Source organism: Mirounga leonina, unplaced genomic scaffold (assembly GCF_011800145.1).
Source record: "Mirounga leonina isolate KUSES-001 unplaced genomic scaffold, KU_Mleo_1.0 Mir_173, whole genome shotgun sequence".
Lineage (NCBI taxonomy): Eukaryota > Metazoa > Chordata > Mammalia > Carnivora > Phocidae > Mirounga > Mirounga leonina.
In genome coordinates, this window is record NW_023270447.1 from 72,902,405 (window position 1) to 72,919,420 (window position 17,016).

General features: G+C 46.8%; 1 protein-coding gene and 1 non-coding gene across 4 annotated transcripts; one reads left to right on the forward strand and one right to left on the reverse strand.

The window, feature by feature from the left end:
* Window positions 1-156: 156 nt before the first annotated feature.
* Window positions 157-16,153, reverse strand: TRNAU1AP (tRNA selenocysteine 1 associated protein 1). Of its 3 annotated transcripts, none has more exons than XM_035019317.1 (9): window positions 15,820-16,131; window positions 15,200-15,297; window positions 10,563-10,662; window positions 9,895-9,947; window positions 7,889-8,020; window positions 6,514-6,633; window positions 3,072-3,234; window positions 2,868-2,943; window positions 157-983 (listed from the first exon to the last, which is right to left on the reverse strand). In XM_035019317.1, exons 1-9 carry the CDS (start codon window positions 15,844-15,846, stop codon window positions 847-849), a joined length of 906 nt encoding a protein of 301 aa, XP_034875208.1. In that variant the 5' UTR covers window positions 15,847-16,131; the 3' UTR covers window positions 157-846. The 3 variants fall into 3 exon arrangements, with proteins under 3 accessions (XP_034875208.1, XP_034875209.1, XP_034875210.1); XM_035019318.1 differs by having other exon boundaries at window positions 2,868-2,901; window positions 15,820-16,013; XM_035019319.1 differs by lacking the exon at window positions 7,889-8,020 and having other exon boundaries at window positions 15,820-16,153.
* Window positions 11,536-11,637, forward strand: LOC118020502. The gene has a single exon (XR_004681932.1). It is a non-coding gene; the product is annotated as a small nucleolar RNA U13 (small nucleolar RNA).
* Window positions 16,154-17,016: the final 863 nt, after the last annotated feature.

Sequence of the window (17,016 nt, forward strand, 5' to 3'; positions counted from 1 at the left end):
GGCAGAGCCTAATACGTATTCCTTAAAATATCTGAAGGCTTCTTGTGACCTAGACCATTTACCTCAAGTTGCCCCCATTGTCCGCCCCCCCCGCCCCCCGCCTGCAATTTCCTCTAGCACAAACGAGTAGAGGTGAGCTGCAGATTTTTAGTGTAAATCCAGACTTTCCACATGGGTGCTGGAGAGCATTGTAAGTGGATTCATACCTATCAATCAAATGAAAATAATGTCAAGAAACCGGTGGGCCAGGCACACAGTCACATTAATGTCCCTCAATAAGGGCTTATTGAAGCTAGGCTTGCCCTTGGAGCATGCCCCCAAGTCTTGAGCCCTTTGGTCTAGATTTAGCTGGTTCCATTACAGCCTACCGCACACAGCCACCAAACGTAAAAGCAAACTTGTCGAGGTGAAGGGATACTTGAATGGATGATCAACACTGCCCCCCACGTGGCATACAACAGGTAACCCATGCACTGTGACCCCAGAGAACCTTAAGGATGCAGTGTCTGTCACCTGAGATGGCCCTCTGGGTTGAATAAATCTTATGATCCACTTTGGTTAATAACCCCAAACTCTCCTTCTCTCCAAAAGTGGGTAACATCCCTACCTGGAAAAATTAACTTTTCAAGGACAAGTAGAACCTTGCTCAATGGCACCGTGGTTGTCAAACTCCGAAGGCTCACGGGCAAAGGAAGGCAGCAATGTTGCAGAAATGGTCATAATCTCAGAAGAGTTGATCACTAAAATCTTACAAAACATTTCCAAAAAGTTAAAAGTTCTAATACTTTGTTAAAAAGGAGTCTCTCCTCTCCACCACACAGTCCTTTTCGGCTGGTCCTGTCCCGACTACATCATGGCAGGGATCTCTGAAGAGACTGTGTCCAGGGGCTGCCAGTGACAGTCCATCAAGGCGTCGTACAGCTCCTCGCTCTGCTCCATGAACTCCTTGTTGGCCTCTGTCACATCCAACTGCGGCATGGGGTCTGCAAGAGAAGCCAGGGTGGGTTCAGAGCGCCAGGAGAAGCACCCAGACACTTGGACTCCGTTCCCCACTCCCAGGGCTTCCTGCTTCTGGCAAGTTCCCTGTGCTCTGTGTCAGAGTCCCTCAGGGCCCGCACTGCTGCCTTGCAGGGTTCCTTTAAGGATAAAAGTGGAGTCTACTTAGGAAACCTCATACACAGACTCAAATCATGGTGGCTGTTACTCCACCTCTTCTCTAGACTTCATGTGCCCTGGCTGTCCTCGTGTGATCCTTCAATTTTGGGTTATGGAAATCTGATCAAAATGACTTAAGTCCAGACCACTATTCTTCAAAGGGAACATTACATAGCAATGAAAATCAGCCTCAACTGCATACAACTTGGTTGGATCTCACAAATGGTGTTAATTTACCATGATGAGCACTGAGTAATGTAGAGAAGTGCTGAATCACTATATTGTACACCTGAAGCTAATGTAACACTGTATGTTAACTATACCAGAATTTTATTTAAAAGAAATGCTGAGTGTTCAATGAAAAAAGCAAGACAGTACATATAGTACAACTGCATTATATGAAGCTAAAAAAACAATATTATTTAAGGATGGATATCTCTAAAGAGAAAGAAGAAAATAATTACCACAAAAATCAACACTGTAATTTTCCCTAGCAGGGTTGTGGGTCCAAATAAGTAACGCTTAGCCGACTGAGCCACCCAGCCACCCCAAGATTTTTTAAGTAATCTCTGTGCCCCACATGGGACTCGAGCTCACAACCCCAAGATCAAGAGTCACATGCTCCACTGTTGAGCCAGCCAGGTGCTCCTAAATTTTACTTTTTTTTAAAGATTTATTTATTTATTTGACAGAGACACAGCGAGAGAGGGAACACAAGCAGGGGGAGTGGGAGAGGGAAAAGCAGGCCTCCCGCTGAGCAGGGAACCTGATGCGGGGTTTGATCCCAGAACCCTGGGACCATGACCCAAGCCGAAGGCGGATGCTTAACAACTGAGCCACCCAGGCGCCCCTAAATTTTACTTCTTTTAAAACGTAACATTCAGAAATGTTTAAAAAAATTGTTTTTCATAGTATTTTCAAACCTTAAAAATCCTTTAAGTATTAATATCATTTGAGAAATCATTTGTTTGAAGGTTAGCAATCCCTTCAGTTTTATTTTCCTTTTTCCTGTGTTAAATTCAGTAAAAATTACAACAAATGCTTTTAATTAAAAAAAATTAAAAATGGCTATTACTATGTAGCAGATTGGGGTGATTTTCAGTTTTCTTCATAATATGTTACTATATTTTCCAAATTTTTTAATATTTAAAAAAATTAAAAAAAAAATTTTATTTGACAGAGAGACAGCAAGAAAGGAAACACAAGCAGAGGGAGTGGGAGAGGGAGAAGCAGGCTTCCCGTGGAGCAGGGAGCCCGATGTGGGGCTCGATCCCAGGATCCTGGGATCATGACCTGAGCTGAAGGCAGACGCTTAACGACTGAGCCACGCAGGTGCCCTTTTCCAAATTTTCAATCATACCTATTACTTGAGCATGAGGAAAAAATTAAAATGAGATAAAAAAATGAATTTTACAAACTATCAAACACACACAAGGCAAGAGTTTTGCTGGAGACCTACATGTGGGGGCTGAATGTCCCAGGCCTCTCCCCCGCTGCGCTGCTTCCTCTGGGCTCGCTGGGACTGCACGCACGCCTCTGGGGCACACGCTCCCTTCTCACTATAATTATGCGTGCACTAGCTCGCTCACTAGAAGGCAGTTTCCTCCAGAGCAGAATCCACCTTGCATTCCTCAGCATCGAGCTAAGGAACAGTGGCGCCACAGAGCGGTCGCCTGACAGAGGACAGAGGAATGAGTGAACAAACTTCTCACCTTCCAACGCGTCATCCCCGACTTCTTCATATGTCTGCCAAGAGACCGAAGAGAGGGTGAGTAGCAGCGTGAACTCCTGGCCCGAGACAAGAAGGCCTTATTTTTAGCCAAGAGGTCGCTTCGTCTCTCCCCGTTTTCTTCTGAGGCTGCAGCCTAGCGATGCCACGCTGGAGGCCGAGCTGCGGCCCGGGGCCGCGCGCTTACCTGCATGGTGCTCTGCGTGTAGCCGTAGTGGGGGTAGCTGTAGCTGTAGCTGCCTGTGTTCTGGTCGTAGCCCCACTGGGCGTAGTAGTTCTGGTACTGCTGGTAATACTGGTTGTAGCTGTAGCTGTACATCTGACTATACTCCACTGGCTTCACACGGCTCCTTAGATGAAGAAAGCAGCAAAAATCAACAAATGCAGGCACACATTTCCAAGAGCTTACTACGTGACCAGGGGCTGTTCAAGTGGCTTTATGCACATTAACTCATCGAATCTCCACAACAACCCTATGCAATAAGAATACATTTATTCCTATTTTACAGATGAGGAAACAGAGGTCCAGACAGGTAATTTGTCCAAAGTCACACAGAGACCCAAACCCTGGCAGTCCGGCTCCAGAGCCAAGGCTTTACAGTCCGTTTTTAACGGCCAGGTTTGGCTCTCCTATCAAATCTTGTCAGTACTGACTTGTCCTCTTCTCAAAATCGGGGCGGGGCGGGGGGGGGACACGGACTGTTTTTCTGCCAGCCACAAAGGCTCAGGTGAACATGGCCTGGAAAATGTGGATTTAGGATGATCCAAGAAGCATTTCAAACTACAAAATGTCGAATGCCCTCTTTCCCACACACAAAAAAGAAGTGTTCCAGTAGCCTTACCAACACTACTGTAGTCACAACTACTGTTGATGGAGTAGCTTCTCAGCATCTGGGCCCATTGTTTTTCAGATACAGGCTCCTATTTTAAGTCCTGCACAACCCTATGACAGAGCTATTAATAATTATTCCCATTATACAGATGAGAATGAGAATCTAAAAGGTCAAGTAACTCACCCAAGGCCACACCTAGGACTGGAGCCAAATTTAACTCCAAGACTCATGCTCTGAACACCAGCCCACTACATACAGCATCTGCCCTGACAGATGCCAAACACCTTGCGAGGTTCCTATATCCTGCACTCACCATTCAGGGCTGAGGCCCAGGTTCAGTGGACAGCTTTTTTCTCCGGCTGGCATGGCTACCCCAGCCACTGCTAACCAAAGACAGAATGTCAAGCTTGCAAAGGATCCACTGCTTTCAAAAATACACAAAACCATGTATGTATGGATAGGCTTATGAGACAGGCCCGGGGCCTGACCAGCAGTCCTAGATGAGAGCAATCAAAAGAACAACACGGCGATGTGCTTCCAGAGTCCTCATACTCCAAAGAGCCAGACTCACAAGTGCAGCCGAATGTGCGGGAGGCAGAGGCTCACACCACCATGCCACCTGGCTTGTAAGGAGAACCGTAACTGTCATGTGCTGTAGACTGCACCCATGGCCTCGGGATGGGTGTATTCTATCTCCACAGTGAAGCCAGAGAGGAAACCCAAGTCATAAGCAGGAGCTGAACTACCACAGCAAACCCTAAGGAACCACAAATTCTCAAAGTCTGAATGAGCTCTTCACAAGTTCCTTTTGAGTTCAACGTCTGCGTGGTGAGCAGGACTGGGCCAAAGCAGTTAGACAACGCCCCATCTGACTGCCTTAGCATCACCTCCTGACGGGCTGGCTAGATGAAGTCCAATGGCAGAGACTCCCTCTCCCTGCCCAGTACGAGGCTGGACACTGTTACCGTTCTCATCCAGGACCACCCCGCCATGTTTCCAAGGAGCCTGCCACCCTCCTGGTATGTTCATGGAATTGAAGGCAGTCTCCCTGGCCTGGGTCTGCACATTTCTGTTGTTTCTCCACACTCAGCTCTTGCGGATTAACTCTCAAAGGGACCTCTTACTGCCCTCAATTCCTGGTGCTTGATGGCACCTCCCTAGATGCAGGCACCAAATTCTGACAACAATGATCAACCGAGAAATGGAACAGAACACAACCTCCTTGTGGAAAGGACTTTCTTTCTCTTGTTTATAGCTACAACTCCAAAGTCTAGGTCAGGGCCTGGAGAGTTGTAGGGATTCAGTCACTATTGATCAAATAAATGGTAACACATCAGAAACAACCAACACCATCAATATCAGAGGGACCTCGAGACAGAATATACACTTAAGATACCCTACAGCTGTTAAAAAATACTATGATGAGGATTATACAGCTATATGGGAAAGGGAATGTGTATATGAAGAAAACTGGGGGCGGGGGGAGAATGAGATAATTAATAATAAAGAAATGAATCTACCACATGTAAATTGATCCAGTGTATCTATATCTACCTATCACGGATATCTATGGAGAAGCTTATAAAAGTCAGAAATCATAATTAGTCATTTTAGGGTAACGAGGAAACTTCTTTTAAATATTTTCTTTAATGCTTTTATATAGTAGAGTTACTATTTTTTAAAAATTTTTTTGAGAGAGAGATAGCAGGAGAGAGCACAAGCAGGGGGAAGGGCAGAGGGAGAGGGAGAAGCAGGCTTCCCGCTGAGCAGGGAGGCTGACTTGGGGCTCAATCCCAGGATCCTGGGATCATGACCTGAGTGGAAGGCAGACATCTAACCAACTGACCACCCAGGCACCCCTATATAGTAGAGTTTAGAACAAATTAACATTTTGGGGGGAAAATCACAGGCTAATCTTCCATGTATTAAACACAGTTAAGCAGCAAAGAACCTCCAAATCTTTTGCTGCTTTGAAAAACCTGGCTATCTGGAAGTTCTGCCCTAAGAATGCAGTCACTCTCCTATGCCTGGCATGGAATTTCTCAACCTCAGCATTACTGACCTGGGGGCAGGGCAGGTAAGTCTGGTGTGGGGGCCGTCCTGGGCAGCGTAGGATGCTTAGTACCACTGCTGGACTCCACTCGTTAGATGCCCAGAGCACCTCCCCACCCAAGTTGTGACACCCAAAATTATCTCCAGGTGTTGCCAATGTCCCCTGCGGGATAAAACTGTCCCTAGTTGAGAACCACTGCTTTGGCCAAAGGACAGAAGATTCTATGCTGACAATAGCTGTCTTCTGGGTGAGAAACTTGCTTGGAGCTGTAAGGGAAGAAGGGCTTTCTGCCTGGCATGACAGGTAGGATGGTGATATATGTAATATTCTGTAGTGTTTGGATCTTTAACTCTCAGCCATTCCCATAGCTAAAATTCAGTATACTTTTTTTTCTTCTGCTCAGTTCTTATTAATTCTGTGGGTAAATTTCTAACAGCGATACTACTGGGCAAAGAGCAGGAACATTAAATATGCAGGACACACCGCTTTCCCAGTACTACTACCAGCAATGTCTGAATGTATCTGCCTTCGCAGGTCGGAGCTCTCCCCCAGCTACAAGCTTCTGGAGGCGCAGGTTATGCTCATTCATCTGCAACGCCCAGCACACAGCCTGGCAAGTAACAGGCTTCCCCGCAGTCTCCCAGCCGGCATGCGGAAGCTCTGATTATTAACAAGCAGATGAGAAGCGTCCAGGTGGGCATCAATCCAGAGGCCCTGTACCTCCCCGCCAGTGCAGGACTCACGCTTTGGGGATTGCCACACTCAGCCGCACTGGTTTAGACCCCAGGCCGACTGCTCCCTGGCACTCGGTCAGAGCTCGCTTCTGTTCCAGTTCATCCGTGAATTTCACAAAACCATAGCCCCTGCAGAAAACAAAAGCATATACCTTATTTAGATCACAAACGTGATGAAGGCGAAGTCGAAGAATGGAAGAGAAGGAGAGTCTGTCCAGCTCTGCAGGAAGGGATGAGAGCCCCATCAGTAGAGGCATGCCATCGAGCGATGTGAAACTCCAGTTCGGCAGGAGCCTGGGGCCGAGGAATCCCCTCCACGCCTTGACTGATGGGGCTCCTTCCCAGTGGCTTCCCTCCCAATCTACTGGAAATCCTGTTACCATGCTCATCATCATGGCAGTGGTGGTGGTAGGAACAGCTGTGGTTCCCTGAGCGAACATTTACCCCGTCTGCCCTGTACACCAGGTATCACGTTTAGACAACGGGGCTCAGCAGTCACAAGCAGACAAGGTTCTTGCTCTGTTGGACTCATATATTTTTTTAAGATTTTACTTATTTATTTATTTATTTATTTATTTGAGAGAGAACAGGTATGCGCAAGAGTGGGGGGGAGGGGCAGAGGGTGAAGGAGATGAAGGAGGAAAGAATCTCAAGCAGACTCCGCACTGAGCCCAGAGCCCCACGTGGGGCTCGATCTCACGACCCTGAGATCATGACCTGAGCCAAAACCAAAAGTCCGTCAAAAACAAGAGTCAGACGCTTAACCGACTGAGCCACCCAGGCGCCCCGGGACTCATATCCTACTTCCGGGATCAACAAATGATAGCTAATATTTCGTGAGCACTTCTTATCTCCCAGGCACTGTGCTGAGCATTTCCCTAGGATTATCTCGTCAAACTGCCCAATGATTAGATAACGGTAGTGTCCCCATTTTACTGAGGGGGAAATCAAGTTCAGAGGCAACTTGCCCAACATCATTGTAGAAGCAGGATTCAAATCCACGTCTTGAGCTTGTAACTCAAACTTGTGCTTATAACTATTACTCTGATCAAAAATAAGCCTTTCTTGAGGTTTTTCTACCTTTGAAGTAACAATAATAGGTAAAATGGCAAACACCTACCCAGCATATCCTACTGCTTTATTTATAGCACATCACATAACCGTTAGGTCAGGCCTGTGAGCACACTATTAATTAGCATCTGTTGTACCAATGAGGAAATAATCAGGTGAGAGGTTGGGCCAGTACCCGAGTCAGGATGCACACCACAGTCTGGCTCCAGAGCCCGTGCTCTTCATTCCCATGCTACATGGCCTCGCTCTAACACCCCCATCTTTGAGACAAATGCTGGAACACGGTGGGCATCAGTCACAGGTAAGGCCTTACTTTGACACGCCCGTCTGGTCCAAAACCACCTTGCCTCCCCGACAGGACGGGTAGACTTTGACGAAGAATTCATACAGCATGCCATCATCCACATCTGGGGTGAGGTCCCCCACAAAGAGGGAGTATTCAGGGCTGAGAGGGGAGAACAAGATTCAGAGACAGACACCGAAAGCTTTGTTCTAACAAGCTCTTTTGGCCCATTCTAGGTAAACCTCTCCTGGGCCTTCCCGGGGAACAGCACGTCTGATGGGTCCTTAGCCAGGTCCTAACTTGTTGCTCCTGGCAGTCCTGGCAGAGAGTTATGGAAGCAGCCCCTGTCCCAAGCGCCTTATCCACTGAACAAAGCCTGTCTGGCTTCAAATATTACAGGAGTGCAGATGGGGGGGCCTGGTCGGAGGTGCTCAAAAGACAAAACTAGACACTCTGTATTCGCTGCAAATATTTAAGTAATCTCTACGCCCAATGTGGGGCTCGAACTCATGACCCTAGGATCAAGAGTCGCATGCCCTACCGACTAAGCTAGCCAGGAGGCCCTCACTGCATATTTTTAATTCAAATGGTGCAGATGGAGAATGAGAACTGGACCTTATCTCCTAAGACTGAAAGCAGAGCTAAAATGAAATCTGCCAACTTTTAGAACATGGATCAGCAAACTTTTTTTGTAAAAGGCCAGATAGTAAAAATTTTAAGCTTGGTGGGGCACCTATGGTCTCTGTTGCTTTTTCTGTTTTCACAATCCTTTAAAAGTGTAAAAACCATTTTTATTTTTAGCTCACAGGTGATGTAAGTCAGGTCACATTTTGTCAACCTCTGTTCTAGAAAAAATTATTTAACAAAAAATAGCAAACAAACAGACTCATTATTATAGTCTTAGTTCAAGTATGATACATATTCCTTGTTTAAATCAGAATACACAAAAGGACAAAGAAAAATAAAATTACCAGTAACCCAACCACTCGAAGGTAATCACTATGAACACTCTGTTATATACTTTTGTCTTTTTTCTTTGGCTTCTTTGTGTTTTTGTTTGTTTGTTTAAGATTTTATTTATTTACTTGTCAGAGAGAAAGAGAGAGAGAAAGTGAGCACAAGCAGGTCGAGTGGCAGGCAGTGGGCGAAGCAGGCTCCCCACTGAGCAAGGACCCTGGGATCATGACCTGAGCCGAACGCAGACACTTAATCAACTGAGCCACCCAGATATCCCTTTTTTCTTCTTTTTGAAAGTAGGCTCCACCCCCAGCGTGGAGCCCAATGTGGGGCCCAAACTCACAACCATGAGATCATGAATTGAGCTGAGATCAAGAGCTGGACGCTTAACCGACTGAGCCACCCAGGCACCCCTGGCTTTCCTTTTTGAAATTTACAAAACTTGGGTATGACTCCCTTGTTTTGTTTCTAGCATTTTTCACTTTTAACTTATCACCAACTTCTTGACCTGTCCTCATCTGCTGCAAAATGACTTACAAATGGATACATAGTATTCCAATTAATGAACATATTGTCATTTAAGCTACTTCTCTATTAGTAGGTTATTTGGGTTTTTCCCCAATTTCCCCCATTATATGTAATATTTCAACAAACACTTTTGAAGCTAATCTTTGCATACATCCACGTATAAATTCTGAAGTAGAATTACAGGGTCAGTGGGTACAAATCTTTTTAAAGCTCTTGATACATTGTTTTAAAGCTTTTGAAGGGCACCCTGAAACAATGAATTTATGTCACTACAACAGGTCAATTCTTATGAATAAAACTCCAGTACTGCAGGTACTAACAGGGTGGAAGGCCAGAGGCAGCACCAAATACAGAGAAGACATGGGTCTTGACAAGAAGCACACTGGGCAGGTCCACCAGCAGGGGAGGGGAGGGAGTCATCCCTCAGGAGGAAGGCGGAGTGGACCAAACTGGGCTCCCCAACCCCTTTGGTGGTGACCAGCACAGGGACACATCTTGTCTCTAGACATTTCCTGGGCCTTGAAGCTACCCTGGGGCCACCCTGCACTTACCTGTTATCTGGTTGTTTCCCATAAGTGGCATAGTTCAGTTTAAAACGTTTTGCCTAGAAATTTAAAAACAAACAAACTAAAACAGAGAAAGGTGTTTCAAGAGTCAAACAATATTTGAAAAAAACTGAAATAAATTACCTTGGCCAAAACATCTCCCCCTCTCTAAGCCTCAGCTTTCTCTCCTGTATAAAGTGAGGGGGTTGCACGGATGACCGCTAAGGGCACTGCCAGCTCCATGGTTCTATGAGCCCAGGTGTGCCAGCTTGGTGCGGCTGTAAGCTAAGTAACTGTGGGAAGAGCAGAATGTAACTCTCTTGAAATGTGTCCTCACTGCTGCCAGCCTGTTCTAGTTTCTCAATCAGGCAAGAGGTCTAGAGTTGCAAGTCTTCCATGAAGGGAGGCAGCAGTGCAGAGTGCAAAGGGCATGGGTTTTGGAGGCAACCAATCTTCCGCTGGCGTCCCGCCTCTGCTAGTTACTACCTGCGCTGCCTCGGACAAGTTACGCCACCTCCCTGAGCTTCGGTTTCCTGGGCTGCCAAAGATAACGATGCCTACTGTGCAGGGTTGTTATAGGGTTCAACAGAGTAAGTATACAGTAGGGATTCAATGAATGATAGTTATCGATGACAATAAAAATGGGAACATCATCATTATCCAAGTGTCCTTACAGGTGTGGCTCCTGGCAGGGGTTTCCCATTAATTTTATGCAAACACTTCTCGGCTGTGGCCAAATCTGCAAATTCTACAAAACAGTAGCCAGCTGGGATTCTGGAAAGAAAGCAAACAAGAGAAAGAGAATGGTTAAAGATGGGATTCCCAGATGAGACTGAGCCTTGGCCTAAGGGGAGGGAAAAATGTTTTTCTAATCAGAGCTCATCCTATTTTTGTTCCCTGCCATATTCCAGTTCAGAACTTACAAACCTGAATATAAGGGTTGTCTATCTGGGCCAGTCCAGACTCCTCTGATAAACACTTATTTATGTACTGTAGCACCTTTGAAGTACTTTTGCCAAAAATATTTAAGATTTATTTATTTGAGGGGCGCCTGGGTGGCTCAGCCGTTGGGCGTCTGCCTTCAGCTCGGGTCATGATCCCGGGGTCCTGGGATCGAGCCCCGCATCGGGCTCCCTGCTCCGCGGGAGGCCTGCTTCTCCCTCTCCCACTCCCCCTGCTTGTGCTCCCGATTTTATTTATTTATTTGACAGTAAGACAGAGAGCGAGAGAGGGAACACAAGCAGGGGGAGGAGCAGAGAGAGGGGGAGGAGCAGAGAGAGGGGGAGGAGCAGAGAGAGGGAGAGCTGCAGGTTCCCTGCTGAGTACCGAGCCTGACTCAGGATGCAATCCCACGACCGAGATCATGACGTGAGCCAAAATCAAGAGTCAGACACTTAACTTACTGAGTCACCCAGGCGCCCTCCAAAATATTTAATACAATCCAATCAAACCCTTAGATCTAATGTCCAGTTTATAGGGAATATTAGGGACAGAACAGCTAAACCCTCACCACAAGGAAGCAAATAAAACCAGATTCCAGAATGTAGGACCTTATGTAAGACAATTTAGTCCTACCTCTTTAAAAAGTCAGTGGCACGAGAAAAGATAAGAGGTGAGCTTTCCTACGCTTAAAACAGACAGAAGATGATCCTTTTGTACTTCATTACTGTGATGATTGAGTGTTCATACTGTTGTGACATGTACCTCCCTTAAACTCTGTTACAACCTTGGCACATGACCCGCCTAAGATGGGGAAAAAAAAAAGAGAGAGACACATAAAAAAAGAAAAGCTATAAAAGATATTCTGAGGGTGCCTGGGTGGCACAGTTGGTTAAGCACCTGACTCTTGATTTTGGCTCAGGTCATGATCTCAGGGTACTGGGATCCAGTCCCGAGTCGGGCTCCCTGCTCAGCGGGGAGCCTGCTTCTCCCTCTGCCCCTCTTCCCTACATGCGCACGCTGTCTCCCTCTCTAATAAATAAAATCTTAAAAAAAAAGAATATTCACATTATTGTGCAACCACTGACTGCATTCTTAAGCACTATGCTCTGCTGCACATTATTCTCCATGGGTCTTATTTTTTTTCCCTTATTTTCTCTGGTCTTGGTTTTTAAATTTGCATTTATTTATTTTACAGTATTCTTACAGGACACTCCAAAGTCTGTCAAATGAGGCAAGACATAAATGTAATGTGTTTGTAAGTACATAAGAAATAGCCAGAGTTTAGGAATCACGGATAGGAAAAGAGTTCCAAATTTTATTTCAATAAAGTAGAAAGTATTACAGAATGTGTTTTCATACTAGTAGCTGATTATCTGGGGTTTTCTGTCTACAAGAGCAAAAAGAAGAAAAATATTTAGGCTAGCATGATCTACCTGCCAGAGAATCTGTTCCTAGAATACAGTGCAAATAAAAAGCAAGTGGAGAGAGCATGTAGGCAGCTGGGGGGATGCAGGCACCAACGTTGAAGAGGAGGGAGCAGCAGAGCCACGGCCTCCCAGGGAAAGGCTCTTGGCTCGCCCTGAGTGTAGCTGGTGCAATTCTTCATCCCTGTTCTGGGCTGCAGCTCCCAGACCTCAGAATGAAAACTGAGGGCCCCGTGGACTAGTGTGTCCAGGGGGTGGGGGCTGTTTTCCCCGAGAAACATTTCACGTATGGGCACAGGGTCCTTTCTGAGACTGTTTATCAGGCTCAGAGTCAAGGTGTGTTAATGGCCTCATGTAGCAGGACCTGGGGAGCCCCTCCGTGGTCCACTGTGCTCACTGTATTTTTTTCCAGGCTGTACAGTTGCTTCTCCCTTTCCACCTGTCACGTCCTGGCATCCCAGGAGCTGGGCAGGGACCGGCAATGAGTTCTCTATGCCTGCCTCAGGGTCACTGAAAACCTCTACTCCATTTGATACAAAAAAGCCTACAGAGACAGGCCAATTGCAGAGAACAGGCATGGAACCAAGTCTATTTCTGTAGGACCTATATAAATATGCTCCTGTCTAGAGTGTTCTGCTGTTAGGAGCTTTGGGGAAGTTGGTTCCCAGTGATCACCTGGCGTCGTGCTGGTTTTTCCTCTGTCCCTTCCTCATCCACACTGCATACCTGTATGTGAATGGCCTCGTGGCTACCTTGGTCTTTTCTCATTTCATAAAATGGTTGAAAGACAAAAAACAAAAACAAAAAACAAAAACAAACTGTTCCTAGGTATGAAGCTGCCTTGGCCCCTCTGGCCAACCTAGTCTTTTAAGTTTTAGCAAGCACCCTTAACCCACCTGACTGATTAACTAAACCTGTGTACATTTATGGATCATGCATTCTTTCGTAGAAAGAACAGAGCACTTCTACATGTCACCGGGCTCTCCTGCACCACCCGGGGCACCAAGAAACCAAACCCTCTTGCACAACACCACCCTACCCCCCCACCAAGGAACCAGACCCCACTGCAATACCTTCAACCACCATGATAACATCTGTAGCTGGCACCATCGAGACTGCACGTAGTCAAAAGTTGTCATAGACCACTGCATTCCCTTAACTAATTAACTGCCCTAAATCACTTTAAAAATTTCTGGGTCAGGAGAAACCTTGGAGTTGGCTTTTGGACAAGAGTCCACCTTCTCTCCAGGTAGCCGGCCTCCTGAATAAAGCTCATATTCCCTTCCAATCAAAACTCGTCTCTCGGGTGGGGGTGGGGGGGGGCAAGAGAAAAAAAAAAAAAACCCACCTCATCTCTAGAATATTGGCCTCTCTCTACAGGCAGCCATACTTGGGTTTCAGTAATAGGTACTGGGATTCTGAATACACAAAGTACCTGTCAACCAAACAGCCAGAACTGACCACACTTCATCTCTCATCTATATTTTTCAACCATTTGATGTTTCAGCAAGCTGCTCTGGTAGTGTACCTGGCAGAGTACCTGCTCAGTAAACATTGTCAAAATGATAAGAGAATCCTCTTTTTTCTAATTAGAACTCTAAGGAAAAGTGAGACCCCTCAAGAGAAGGAAGAATGTGCAGGCAACATAGCACCACTATCTCAAAATATTCTCTGCATTTTGTTTTGTTTACATATTTACTGCTGTTTCCCCATTAGAATGTAGTAAACTCCATGAGGAGGGACTATGCCTGGTTTGTTTCAGCCACATATCCCAGGAACCTACAACAACAGCACATGGTACTGTTTCTATAAATAACTTTTTAAGTTAAGGGCACTCATGACTTTAAGAACAGATCTGAGTCCTGGCTTGTCATTTAACAGCTCTGTAAACTTTAAGACAGTTATGAAGCTTCCCTAATAATAATACTTAGCTCAGACGTTTTTGTAATTTAAAAAATTATTTTAGGGGCACCTGGCTGGCTCAGTCCAAGAAGCATGTGACTCTTGATCTTGGGGTTCTAAGTCTGAGCCCCACATTGTGTGTGAAGATTACTTAAAAATAAAATCCCTTTTTTTTTTTTAAGATTTATTTATTGGGGCACTCGGGTGCCTCAGTCGGTTAAGCATCTGACTCTTGACTTCAGCTCAGGTCATGATCTCAGGGTTCTACGATCGAGCTCTGCATTGGATAAATAAATCTAAAAAAATAGAATCTTAAAAGATTATTTCTATTTTTATTTTTTTGGAGACCAGGAGGGGCAGAGGGAGAGGGAGAGGCAGACTCCCCACTGAGCAGGGAGCCCTGATCCCAAGACCCTGAGATCATGACCTGAGCTGAAAGCAGATGCTTAACGGACTCAGCCACCCAGGTGCCCCGAGAGAGAGAGAATCTTAAGCAGGCTCCACACCCAACGCAGAGTCCCGCTGCAGGCTCGACCCCAGGACCCTGAAATCATGACCTGAACCAAAATCAAGAGTCCAGGCTTAACGACTGAGCCACCCAGGTGCCCCCTCAAAAAAGGATTTTGAAGTGCTTACTACCTAGCAGATCATAATCTGTTTATATTCATTGACCAAATGCCATAGGCTAGACTGTTCTAAATGCTGAATGTGAATTAACTCATTTAATCCTCACCATAACTCTATGAAGGATATGGTGTTATCATCTCCATTTTCATAGTCACGGTGAGATGGAAATGGAGAGGTTTAGTAATTTGCCCAAGGTCACACAGTAAACCTAACTTTCAGTCTGGCTCCAGAGTCCAGTCCTTAACAATATGCTATACTTCCTCTCAATAAGCCCCCAAATGTTAGCGTTTATAACATTATGTTAACTATTATTAGGGGTGAGAAGCCCTGACTTTTCGATGTTTACATTCTCGAGAATGACACTGGCAGCACGGTCTATTAAAGGAGAATTGAAAAGATGGAAGGAGAAAATGTACCCAGTGAGGCGGTTTCGGATAATTTTGACGCTCATCACGGTCTCCCCCATGGTGGCAAAGGCTCTGGAGATGAAATTCTCATCCATGTACGGCTCCAGCTGCGTAAATACAAGAGCAATACATTCAGGGGGCATCCAGGCTCCTCATTCCCGGTTCCAGAGCCCACCCAGGGTTGGCTACACGCTGCTGGTGGGGGCGGGGATGAGGCGAGTGGAGATTTTCATCTACAGTGGCCTGAATCCCACCTCCCACGTTTTCAATCCTTTGCCTCCCTTCCCTTCAAACTTGCTCCCTTTAGGGAGCTTCCTCCTTGGATCTAGTAACCCTATCCCTCCAGTCCTCGAGCCACAGCGCCCTTCAATCCTTGGGATTCCAGCCATTCTATCCCCCTAAAGAACTTCCCTTTCCCTTCCATGAACGCAGGCGGAGGGCCGGGAACCCCCATCCTCAGACTCGGTCTCTTCACCTAAATTCTGGGACCCGCCTGTTTCACCCAAAGAACTCCTCTCCCCATTCACTTCCACCCTTTTGGGATTCGAGGACCCTTCCCCTTCAGACTCGTCCTCCCCCGTGACGCTAAGATTCGTCCTCCTCGGACCGGGGCAGCTGCCCTCACTCACGTCGCCCATCCACAGACTGGCCGCCATGCCCGCAGCCGGCCCAGGAGTCCGCGGGCCAAGGAGGCCAGCGCCGGCGCCAGTCCGCGGGGCCGGGACCGCCAGAGAGCATGCGCCTCCGACGTCTTCTGCGCACGCAGCGCCCAGGGCCGCGCCGGGATTGGCCGCTCCGGGTTTTCCCGACGACCCGGCTGGCGGGCGCTGAGTTCCTGGATCCCCGAGGGCGGAGCTCAGCCGGAGTCCGCGGGCGGGGGCGGAGCAGGCGCTACGCCCTCGCGGGGGTTGCTCGGGTGACTGGTTTTCTCGGGTTTCTTTCTGACCGTGGGTTCCAACACACAAGTACATTTAAAATTACAAAACTAATTATGCTCATTGTAAAAAACAAAACAAAACAAATCAACCAAAAACCCTGCAAATAAAAGCACACTTTTTAGGAAACTAAAAAGTCCCTTTGGGAGCCCAGACGATCCAGTTCCACTGTGTGACCTTGGGGCAAACCACAGGTCTGCCCCAGCCACCCCCTCACCCTGCTTCCCAGTTTGCGAGACGTGGGATTTTTGTTGAAGTTGGATGGGATTCTTCCATCATGCCTGTAGATAGCCCTAGAGTGAAAAGAGGGGGCGGCGGGTTACAGGGAGTGTAAATTGGGTCAACCCTGTCATCTCAACCAAATAATCCCCAAGTCTTGTCATTCTACTTTCGGGAGTCCCATATCCACTACCCTAACCCAAAGCGCCAGCTCTAACTTGTCCCAGAACAATTACCGGTCCAGGGAAGGCCCTCAGTGAACACCCATTACTATGACTAGATAATCCCGACAATGTAATTCTCCTAGTCCGGGAGTGTCCGAGGCCAAAGCCTCACTCTGGCGCCCATTTCTCAGAATGGGGAGCTTTTTTGTAAGTGATCATCAACTCTAACAGTGAAGCTCACCCCAAGTGCTTGAGGATCCCCTTCTGGGGCTCCCTCTGGGCTGATAAGCCACTAAGGCCCTTCTTTACCAGTTTATACATCTCCTCAGTTTAGGGCGTTGGGCCCCCAAGTCAAGCGCTTACCAGTCTGAAAACGAGATCCAGCCACTAGCTGCCACATTTCCAGGTTTATCCTACTTACTGTAATAGCAAGTGTAGTGGCTGGGCGCTTTGGCTATCAATCCCAGCCTCCTCTCACTAATTATTTTGGCAAGTTACTTAACCTGAG